The sequence below is a fragment of the Pteropus alecto genome, unplaced genomic scaffold, assembly GCF_000325575.1.
Source record: "Pteropus alecto unplaced genomic scaffold, ASM32557v1 scaffold3, whole genome shotgun sequence".
In the NCBI taxonomy this organism is placed as follows: Eukaryota; Metazoa; Chordata; class Mammalia; order Chiroptera; family Pteropodidae; genus Pteropus; species Pteropus alecto.
This window is the reverse complement of record NW_006442484.1, coordinates 35,406,912-35,419,312: the sequence shown is the minus strand read 5'-3', so window position 1 is coordinate 35,419,312 and position 12,401 is coordinate 35,406,912. Positions and strand designations below refer to the sequence as shown.

Here is a 12,401-nt window from a genome sequence, read left to right as displayed (position 1 = left end):
TTGGAAACGTGGTGATTGCCTGAAATTCGTATCAAGCTGTTTTTAACATTGAACAGACAAATAAATCGGAATAAAATATTTTAATGGTTATTACAATTCTGCTGCATAGTCTCCTAGATACTTATATACATTTTAAAGGAATTTATTAAGTATTTGATAAAAGGTCTATGGTAGGCAACGTATTTCAATATTACTTCAAGTGAGCTTTGAAAATTATTCAGTTATAATAATAAAGTAGCATTCTATAGCTGTTTCACATATATTATTTGTAAAACAAATTTAAACTGCCATCTTATTTTTCTTTTCAGAGTATGCATCTTGTGTTCTCAAAAACATCATATGTAAGACAAATTGACAGTTAATTGGTAATAAATGATTTAAATAAATTAGAATCATTTCAAGCTTACATCACTACTACTCATTCAACCATTCACGCTAATTCAACTAACATTTAATGAATGCCAACGATGTGCTAGACACTGTTCTAGGTGCTGGAGATATGGACTTAAAGGAGACATACAGAGTCCTTATCACACTTTCTAATGAAATAGGGCACACAGTAAATAATTTTTGAAGTTGTTTATGCAAAATAAAAACAGATAGTTACTAAATTATTAACAGAATATTATTTATTTTGCCTAATTTGAAATATATACCACACACACACACACACACACACACACACACCCCAATATATATTTATACATACACATGCACAGAGAGAGAAGGCGGGGGGAAAGAGAGACAGAGAAGAAGGCAAATATTTTTATTACAAGGTATTAAAAAAGATCTAAAGATGTTTAGGTAAGTTTTTTCTTCACCACCAAACAAACTCTATGCAGTGTCATATGTTCAAGAATGCCCAAAGTGAAAATCTCAAGAGGCCTTGCAGCTCTCCCTTCTTTCTGGAATTATTTGAGCATTGGGATTGGGGTGCTGGTGCTTACTCAGTCAAACTTGGCTAATTCAACTTTCAAAATCCAGGCAGTGACTCTATGATCTGTCCACAAGCAGGTTCCAGGGTTTCTACTGTCATTTCTTCTGTTTCCACAGGAAGAATTAACTGTATAGAAAGTCCTTCTCAGTCAGAAACATCTGTATTTTGCTTCAGTTCTCTAGAACAGGTGTCCCTAACCCCTGGGCCCTGGACTAGTACAGTTCAGTGGCCTGTTAGGAACCAGGCCGCACAGCAGGAGGTGAGTGACAGGGAAGAGAGCTAAGCTTCATCTGTATTTGCAGCTGCCCCCAGCACTAGCATCACCACTTCAGCTCCACCTCTGATGGTCAGGCATTAGATTCACATAAGAGCACCGGTCCCTGGACCCTATTCCAGACCACCCCTCTCATGACAAGTTCCCTTTCAAAACCTATTGGAGACACTTTCAGTCACAACATGCATTCTAAGACTTGAATTTCAAAGAGAAATCACTATAGTCTAGATTTTTTTTTCTGTTCCTTGGGAAATTTTGGCCTTAGTGTATCAAAGGATATTAGAAAGGGTAGCCTTTCAGACCACAAAAGACCTTCTCATATCCATCCCCCAAATTAGAGGGTACCAATCCATATTACAGTTGTGTACAGTGGCATAATTGTTTAGGAAAGGGTCTAGAAGATCTGCTCCGAAGTGTCTTCAAGATTCTCCTGATATAGACAACATGTCTGGCAATATTTCTTGCTAAGATGTTTTTAAGTTCTACTTTGCAAAGTACCTCATTAGCAGTTTAACATAATTTTTCAAATTGTAATTCTTTGAACAATAGCAATCTATGGAGAATATATATAGTACATCTCATGTAATACCTGTGTTATAACACATCTCATCATATACATTTAATGTTCACATACCTTCCTCTACTTTTCTTATTATATGCTATAACTTTGTATTATGATTAGGTCTTTATGTGTTTGCTTCACAATGGCTTAAAGACTAGTTTGTCCAGATTCTCTCAGCCCATGCACATATCCTGGTTGGCCAAGGCCAAGCACTTTATAAAAGTGAGAAAGGCCTTGTGAAAAGAAAAACAGTGGCACCAATTCTCCATCATCTTTTTATCCTTTCCTGATCCCATGGCAGGGTCCTGGGGCTGCTTCTCCCTTTTTCAACCAACGTGGGTGATGATGGATATTGACTCAGATATGTGGGCTCTTATGAGGGCAGGGAGCAGAACAGAAATGGGTCTCGAAGCTTCCTTTGAAGGTCGAATGGCAAATACCAATCTCTGTCCAGGGCTCAGCATTCTTCTGCTTTCCAACTACCCCTACCTGCAGTTCAGTTATTTCTAACCAAATTATTTCAAACAAGTGAGGCTTTTCATTTCCTTGAAAATCCAATCAGAGGAGTCAGAGATTTAGATATTGTTTGCTGAACTTATTATGGGAATCTAAGCATTTTTCTGTCAGACTTTGATGATCAGAAATTAGCCGTGATTATTCTTTTGGTTAGGAGCTGCTAAGGATTAAATCTGTGTCACCCCAAAATTCATATGCTGAAGTCCTAACCCTCATTATGTCTGTATCTAGATATAGGGTCTTCAGGAGGTAATTCAGGTTAAATGAGGTCAGAAGAGTAGGCCCAAATCCGATAGGACTGTGGCTTTATAAGAAGAGGAAGAGATATTCTCTCTCTCTGTTTCTCCCTCCCTTTCTTCCTCTCTCTACCATTTGGAGGACACAGTGAGAAGATGGCTTTCTGCAACCTAGGGAGCTATTTCCCAGACACCAACCTTGCTGACACATTGATCTTGGACTTTCAGTCTGCAGAACTATGAGGAAATAAAATTCTGCTGCTTGAGCCACTCAATCTATGGTATTTTGCTAACGATGGCCCGAGATGACAAATGTGAGAGCCTAGGCTCTGGATGCTTATTGAATCCTTGCTCCTTCATTTCCCTAGATATGTGACTATGGCCAAGTAAATGCCTTCTCTGTGCCTCAATTTGCTTCTCTGTGAAATGGGGATAATAATATTACTTATTAGGGTTATTTTGAGGATCAAATAATTTAGCATATGTAAAGTATTTATATGGTAAGCACAAAACAATTTGACTATTATGGTTATAAATTCCAAACATACTTAATATGTAGTACAAACATTGCCAAGTTGTCTGGCCAAAGACAAACCCCAAAATCACAACAGTTTTCTTTAGAAAATTCTTCGTACACATGATATATTTCCCCCTTATTTTATAGGATGGGTAAATCCAAAATGATAGTTTGGTTTTTTTTTTTTATGGCATCAGTTTTTTTTTTTTCTGACAGATTGGAGCTTCAGAAGGACAGAAACTCTTGTTTTCCTTTATAACCATATAGTCCCTTAAGAAAACACTCAATATAGGTTGGATGAAGGAAGAAAGGCTGGGCAAGAGAAATGAAGAGAAGAAAGAAAGGAAATAGAATATTTCACTGAATTTTTAAAAAATCTCCAGGAATTCAGAATACATGAATTTAGGCTGACATTAAAGCATATGTACATCTCATGTAAAACGTACAGTGAGGGAACAAAATGGCAAGAGCACAAGCTAAAGGAAAACTACCACCAAATTTACATTTTCATTAATTCAGCTCTAAATGTGACTTTGTATCACTGAATAAATGACTTACTTCCTAAAGGCGATGGTCAGATAGGAAATCATTACACTTTTCTTGTGATTAGCATAATATTTATTATATTGTCTTTTTAGATAAAACTTAATCATTACAAAGAATTACTCACTATGTTCATATTAAAAATATAAATACTGTGTCAGAACAAAAAATACCTTCCAAGCCTTTCAAAATGTCAAAATATTGAAGTACTTTTGGGCATATCTCTAGTGGAGACTCCCACTTGGTTTTCAAAGTAACAATAACAGCTACTTATGGTGTATAAAAGCTTGCATTGCAATACAATTTGCATTCTGTTTAAAATTTCAAGTAGTTGAAGTACATTCAGGTAAATCTCTATTAGGTATCCTCATTTCATTTTCAGTGAAATGAATACTATATAACTTCTTGTGTTGCACTATTTTTTACATTCTAATACTTTTATTCATAGAAACTGAGAATGTATTACGAGAAGATGGACCTGAAGTTAAAGAGCCACTTCTTTTAGCCACAGATCAGCCAAGTCCAGAGAAACAGGGTCGGGACATGGAGAGTTCGTTGGAATCATCTTTTGTGGATTCTTCTGTAGCTTCAGGTACTTGGAACACCTACGTTACATGCACAAAATGCTATTTCTAAAAAATATCAGTGTGCATTAATGACACCAAGATCTGTTAAGCAGAAGGAGAAAATTTGGACTTTGGGGTTTTGTAAGCATATTTACTAAAATAATATTTTTTTAAAAGAGAATGAATTAAAATCATTCCTCTTGGTGGCTGAAAATATTTTCAAAACTAATGCAATATTAATATGTTATGAATATGAACACATTTGGTTCTAATTTTACTTTATAAGACATCTGTGGTCCTTGTAACACAATGTGTCATAAACGTACCCTACATTTCATGGTTTTCAAAGTATTTTCAAATACATTGCAGTTATGCACCATATAACAATGTTTCAGTCAATGATGGGCCCCTCATATAGTGGTCACGTAATATTATAATGGAGCTGAAAAATTCCTGTCGCCCAGTGATGTCATAGCTGTTGTAAGATGGTAGCACAATGCGTTATTCATGTGTTTGTGATGATGCTCTCGTAAACAATAAACTACTAGTCATATAAAAGTATAGCACATGTAATTATGTATTTACTATACTTTTTATAATTACTTTAGAGTATACTTTCGGACTTTAAAAAAAAAGTTTGCTGTAAAACTGTATGTTGTGCTACCCTGGCAGCAGCCTCAAACACCTCATGTTAACTGTGTCTCTTGATTACATCATTTTCCTTTGTGCTTAATTTTGTTGTTTTGTACAGTAACATGCTGTATAGGCTTGTAGCTTAGGAGCAACAGGCTATACCTTATCGCCTAAGTGTGTAGTAGGCTATGCCATCTAGGTTTATGTAAGTGAACTCTATAATGTTTACATGACGACAAAATCGCCTAAAGATGCATTTCTCAGAGCATATACCAGTTAGTTGTTAAGTGGCACATGACTGCAATTAGTTTGTTTTAGCCAAAGCTCTGATAATCAAGTAATGCCAGTACTTTTTCCTCATTTTTCAGATTGAGATGTCTCAGAGAGTTTCGACTGTATTGTAGAGACTAAAAACTAAAAACTAAAACTAAGACTAAACACTAAAAACCTTACAGCAAGGAAGATAAATAGGTACTAAACTATTGTTGGCTTGAATTTCAGTAACTAATTCGTGTGACAACTCGATGCCACCATGTCTACCTTTTTGATATGAAACAGCTCTGGAAGAATCGAAGTAATTTAATTATGTTCCTCTCCCTAATTTGCTCATAATAGAAGCCTTCTCTACTCCTTTCTGTCCCCAAAAGGACTACATTCTATTTTCTCAAGAAATACTTAAAGTCTCTTTGGTGTACTAATAAATGTTTAATAAGTAGCTCTCAGGGGAAAAGAAAATAGCCCTAATTTGTAGTGTATACCAATCTCCATGGTGTAAATGCTCCCACTAAGGCTAATTTCAAGCCTTCAACATAAATCACCAATGAACACAGGAAAACACAAAGTTGTGAAGAGCTGTGCAGTAGCACAACATTATATGGCATTTCCACCACACACAGGCATACATAGCCTCAACATCTGAGATAATAGTAAAATCTAGCAAAATGATTAGGAAATGATGGGTTTAAGTATCCATTACTTTTAATATAATTTATTTAATTGTAAGTTTATGTAATTTAATTTTTTTAAATGGCTGTGCTTAACAAAATTCCTGAAAATATAACAATTGGCTCTTGTAAGCCAGTATAAGCTGACCCCACCATACGATTGAAAAGTTTACTATTTTCTACATAGAAAAGTAATATGGCTGCATGGCAGCAAATTTAGAAACAGAGAAACGTACAAAGAAAAAGTCACCCACACTCCCACGGTAGAGATATATTACTCTTTAATAGTTGGGTGTGTATCCATCTGGTCTTTTTACACATCTGAATGTTTATATATTATGACATTTTTCCTGTGTTCATTAGATGTTCTACGGAATGGTTTTTAAAGATTGACTAATAGCTCTGTCCACTGGTTGCATTATAATTGATTGATTGACTAATTGTTGAACATTTCGTATGTTTCCAAATTTCTGCATCGTGAATAATGCTGCAATAACTCTTTGTATTTATGTCTCAGTTTAATTCTTATAAACATATTACATAATTGGAATTTCTGGATCAAATGATTTCTATAATTTTAAGACATTTGATAATTAACATCAAATTTCACTCCAGGAACTTGTACCAATTTACATGACTTCAGATAATGTAGGGAGTACCTGGTGCCCTGAAGTCTCTTCTACAGAGTGGGTCATATTTTCAAACTTTTCCAGTTGGGCATTTTACTATTTCAATTTGAATTTCTTAATTTTTAATGAAAAACATTTTTACAAGTTCATCCTTTTTTGTTGTTTTTGTTAATTACCTGTTTTTCTATTAGGTTATTTATCATCTTCTTGCTGATTTCTATGAACTATTTAGAGTTGACCCTTTGTCATGAATAGTACCAGTATTTTTTATAGTTTTCCTGCTGTTTAGGCTTGTATATGGTGTTTGTTTTTTCATAAAATGCTTCTGAAGTTTTAGTGCACATATGAGTTAATTGGAGGAGTGGGTCCTGTTGAAAATCAGATTCTGAGTTAGTAGGTCTTGTGTGAGGCCTGAGATTCTGCCTTTCTTACATGCTCTCAGGCATTTCTGCTCCTGCTGGTCCTCGGCCACTCTTTTAAGTAGCTAGTTTTAATATAGAGAATGGCAAAGCTTTTAAGCCTGAATTTTAGAAGATTTTAAAAATTTGAGCAGCTATGCTTTTCTTCAAAAATCATAATTCTATAAGAATGCCAAAATCCATTATCTGATTTTGGGTTTTCACTTTTCAATAAATTTCCATGGCAAGCTGCCTGACATCTTTGTGGGTTACTGGCTATTTTCTAAGTACATACTGGGAAGAACTAAAGACAGGATGGAGGCTGGGAAATGATCCTTCATCTCAAATAATGGGTTTTCATCAAAGGTTGCCAGCCTAATGCATCTCGTCGGACTGTACTTTATCTACCTATGGAGGATTTTGAGTATCAAAGTGGACAAAATTAAAAACAAAACTTCTTAAAATTTCTATTCTCTTACTATTTAATATAAAACTTAAAACTACATCTTATGAGGAAAAATGTCTGGATCTTAATAATGGCCGTAGGGAACAGAAAAGTTTTTTTTTTCCTCTCTTGGGTTCCTTCCCTCCTTCTCTCCTTTCCTTCACCTCTTTTATTTAATGAATATTTATCATGTACCAAGCATGTAAATACAGTGGGGGAATAACAGAAATGGCTTATGTCCCCATGGTCCTTTCAACTGGTGGGTGTGTCAGTAATCACTATGTAGCTGCATAGTAAGTGCTATGTAATAGTAATACAGTAAGTACTATAAAGAAAAGTACAGACTATTAAGATATATAATAGTCTGAGAACATGTGAGAGTACAGTAAACTGTACAGTAATTTGAAGACTCCATCCAATACACAGACTTTAACAATCTTCTAGTCTGTAAGATCCCAGCGATGTGAATTTGGGAGCAGTTAGTCCAATCCATTCTGGCCCTTTCCAGAGCAATGAGAAAGGGTAACTTATTTATGAAAATGTAGTGCCTTTGCTTTAGCATGTAGACACTGCAACTGATAGATGCCGTAGATCATTCCAAGTGCCTATTCGTTTTCTTGTTGCTCTTCAGAACTAAGAAGTACTGATACAAATAACTTGTAAAGTACCTTAGTCCAAAGAAGTTATTGGAGTTCTTTTGATTGAAATTTTAGTTACAAAATCTACTATTGAAGGATTTTGCCTACACAGGCATTCTTTGACAGAATTAACAATCAAAATAAATGTGAAAGTATTCCAAAGTCTCTGATATGCATTTGCACAATTTTGTTTTGTGTATCTTATTGATATTGGTAATATAATAATCTTTATTTTGAATTCCAAAATATTGTGCTAAGAGTTCAAACACAATTACCAAAATGACATTGAAATGAACTTGCTACTTAAGGTTCACATATTCTGTAAATATGAGTTTTCATATACACAAAGAAAAACATTTGACTCAAATTATTTCCAATTTCAAATGAAGACTTCTCTAATTTTTATTTCTGAACCAATTTCTAAAATATTTTTTCAGTGCATAATAATCTTGATGCATACAAATGTTAATTATTTATCATTTTAATGCAAAGATTCTTCATATATTGTTTTTTAGCCCCTTTTACCCTTAATACACCTGATGGATGAGACAGACTGCCATTAATAACAGTGGCCTGCCCTGAAACCAATAGTAATCACATTCACTTTATTCTATTAAAAATACTTTAATTATACCAAATAGATAATTATCTGGATTATTTTAATTCTATCAGTTTACACTAAAATCGGTTATACAGTTTTAGTTGTCTGCTGCTGTCGTGTTACAGGTCAGTAGTTACTTTACATTGACCTTTTTATTATACTATTTTAAGAAATAATGCTCTATGATAAAATAAAATTAAAACAAATGATATTCACAGCTATATAAAATTAATTGTATTTGGAATAAACTTACTTTGATGTAGAGTCCCACAGATAATCCCTCAAACTTCTTACTCTATGTTCTGTCTCCCGGTTGTCAAACAGAAAATGCCAATACTTCATATTGAACAGCAGAGGGCGCTTTTACATTTATAAAGAGAATGGAACTTCACTGTTCCAGTATAGTGTTACAGTGTAGTGTGCCATGTGTGAATATACAGTGCGCAGGACTATGAATGCATGTGTATATTTTGATTTATATATTCGTTCACGTGAAGATTTTAAAATTCCACCCCAGCTAATGAGCTTACCAACCTGCTTGTTTTCAGACTTTAATACCTTCTTTTTCATATTCCCCCATATGTTCCACTCCTTAGGTTTATCCGGTGACATTATGCTTTGGAATATATTGTGGATATATTTTGCATAGATCATGTTCTGTAGGAGGGGTTTAAAAATTGACCTTTATAAAACAGCCTCCTTCTCCCTGGCCCAATCTGTTATAGCACTTTTTTGTTGTTGTTGTTTTGTTTTGCCTTTTTATAGACCAAAGTCCAATCTTAGATTTGGTCTATACTATTTTCTGTTAAAATGCCACAAAATTTATCCTTGCACTTGAGGACCAGAATAATGTTCTCCTACAGTACTAACCTCTAAAAATTTAGAAATTTTTATAATCTATAGAAATAAATACCATATAGCACTGAGATCTTAGTTGGAAAGATAATTGATACATAGGGTACAATAATATCATGTTGGAATCGCCTGTACTATTACAAAATTGGTTTGAGTTAAGATAGCTCTCCTTTACTGCTCTATTTTTCTAAATTTACTTTGCATTAATTATTGAGAACTAAAAGTTCTACTGAGGCAATCCAAAAGGCAAGTATGAATTTGAGCTGAGAGAGAGAAGGAGAGAGAAGGGAGGTGGGGAAGAGAGGGATGCTGATATTGGTTTTTGTTAAAGAATAATATAGGTTCGTATTTTATTTGAAACCTACCATGAGCCATTTAGGTCAGTTATATGACTTACAACTTCATAATAGTTCTGGGAGGATTACCATTCATATCTCAGAAATGAAAACATTAAAAAGTCACACATACATATATATACACACACATATATAGATAGATGATTGATTGATTGATAGATAGATAGATAGATAGATAGATAATCTCCCTAGCATGCAGCTCATACATGTTGGATTTATTTTCATAACATCTCTTTTATGGATACAAACTTAAAGCTTTCTTTTTAATTTTTACCAAATTTTAACAAAGACAATGATTTTAATTTTAATTTGGTTATTAGACCCAACCTCCTCTATTTTGGTGTGTGAAAGAGGACTAGAAGGTAGAGTAGTGGGAATAAAGGAGTGAGTTGGTCAGCAACCAGGCGCTGAGGTGTTGTCCAGACCTTCGCAGGGTTTAGAATCCAGTTCGAGAAAACAAGTTATATGCCCCCAAAGAGAAGCAGTGATCTATATACAGCAAAAGAGAAAGTATTAAAGGATGAAGAGAAAAAACTTGTTAGAAAAAGGAAGACAGAAAGCTTATCAGAGGAGGAATGTAAAACATTTCGTCTGAGGCTTGAAGGTCCTGTGTTGGATTTGTAAACAGAAGTGGCAGGCAACATTTCAGCTTGCACAAACATCATGAGCAAAAGTGCAGATATATGAAGTTTAAAGTGTGTTTCGGGTGGGAGATGTGAATAATGGGGAAGGAGGCTATGCATGTGTGGGGACACGGGGTATATGTGTAATCTCTGTACCTTCCACTCAGTTTTGCTCTGAACTGCTAAAACTGCCCTAAAAAACTGCTCTAAAATAGTTTATAAAAATTAATTCAGTTAAGTAAAATAGTATTTATTTATTTATTATTTATAATATTTATTATATACTATAAATACATCAATATCTAGCTGTAATAAACATAGCAAAATTCTATAACAAAATGTATATAAGGAAACAGTTTGACTGGAGGGGGCATTTATGGAAGACAGTGGTGGCAGATAAGTCTTCTAAGATCATTAAGAATTAACGTCTCTCTATGATTTTTCCAAATGCCTTTCCTGAAGCAAAGAAAAAATACTCGTAAAAGTTTACCATTCAGCGTTTGAACAATTATAAAATGCTAGCATAATGCATGTGTGATCGTCTCAGATGATGTTTGTAGGAAAGCCCTTAATTAGAAGAATGTAACTGTTGAGGTGCTGGAATTGGCTTGTTCTGGCTTGCAGGAGCCGAATGTGCCCATGTCTTCCTAACTCCGCGTAGTGACATCACACTCGAAGCTTGAAATCAGCCATGGTGGGAATATTTACACCATGGAAATCAGCAAATACTTTTATTTTTATTTTTCTGTGTGAATAAATTCAGTAGATTTTCATTTAAAACAGTGTAAATAAGTTACTTGATTAAAAATTAAATTGGAGTTATAAGATTATAAATCTCATAGTCAAAATTATGCATTACAAATATATAAAATATCGAACATGTAGTGTCTCTTGGCAAAATATTATTTCTTTCCCCAAAGAGCCGACTTTTGAACATTTTCCACCCTTAAATGTATCTCTCCACATATTATTCTCTTGTCTGCTTAAGTCTGCCTAACTTGCTCTGCTTTTCCTAAAGGGTGCCTACCAGCCAAAGAAGTGTTCAATTCTTCTTCTATCTTGCCACCCCTAGACCTTGTTATTGCCAAGACTTACTTCTCATGCAGTCGCCTGGCTTATCACTCATAACTGACTCTGCTCTAGGACTTCTTGCCTCTGTTATTGACTGAGAAGAGAAAGAATGGGTCATTCTAGTGAGTTATGGTTATCCCCACAACTCTGTACTTTAGTAACTGTTTTTCTATTTGAGACCCAACTCTAAAGGCTAAACGACATAGAGATACAATTTAAGCCAACATCCTTACATGCAATTCAAATTTAATTCTGACTGAAACATTTCAGCAGTATAAATCTATAAACAGGAGCAAGGAGCTCCATGGATAGCCATGTGGGCCTGTGGCTCTAGGAGAGGATTTTTTTTCTTTTTCTTTTTCTTTCTTTCTTTTTTTTCCCCCCCCTCTCTTTGGGAAACTCATTTCCTAGAAGCTTGGATCCAGGAGAGAATATGCAAGGTGGGTGGAGGTGGCTTGTCTCCATTCTGTGGGAACACATGTTCCCTGGCACGGAGAGCAAAATCTGACAGACCAAAATGTGAGCGTGTATGTGCGCGCGCGCGCACAAATCCATATACATGGAGCTGAAAATAAAAGTCATCTATTTCCTCTCAAAAAAGATTATTTCAAAAGAAAAGGAAATATGTATTATTAGTAATAAGAATGTAAGTACAATTAAGAAGCCCACGCTGTCTTTGTGCGTGCGCCCTTACGTGCACATGTGTTGGAAGTGTTAGCCTTTGACGTTCCAGGCTGTGGGGGCTATGAAACTGGAGGGGAGGTAGAAATGGCCAAAGAGATGAAGCTAAGATGTATCACGAGGGCAGGATTAGATTAAACATAAAATTATCATGACAAGTGAAATTAGACTTATTTGCAGACCCTGTAAGCACTACCTCTCAGGAGACCGGGATCTGTTGGTGCTCTTCTTTCGCAGTGCGCACAGGGGCCCTTTGCTCTGACTGCTTCCTGCTGTAATGCAAAACCACTTTCCAGCAAAGAGAACGTACGACAGCCCGAAGGTTAAGAAAAGAGAAATATTCTGTGCACTAGGAAATGCATGGAGGCTGAAAATA

The 12,401-nt window shown here is 35.1% G+C and overlaps 1 protein-coding gene across 1 annotated transcript in view; it reads left to right on the top strand.

Moving 5' to 3' along the window:
* IFIH1 (interferon induced with helicase C domain 1) overlaps positions 1-12,401 on the top strand; it is a 49,797-nt gene that overhangs the window by 6,817 nt on the left and 30,579 nt on the right. The window contains 1 exon segment of the mRNA NM_001290175.1: positions 4,034-4,177. Coding sequence (NP_001277104.1) covers positions 4,034-4,177 — 144 coding nt within the window.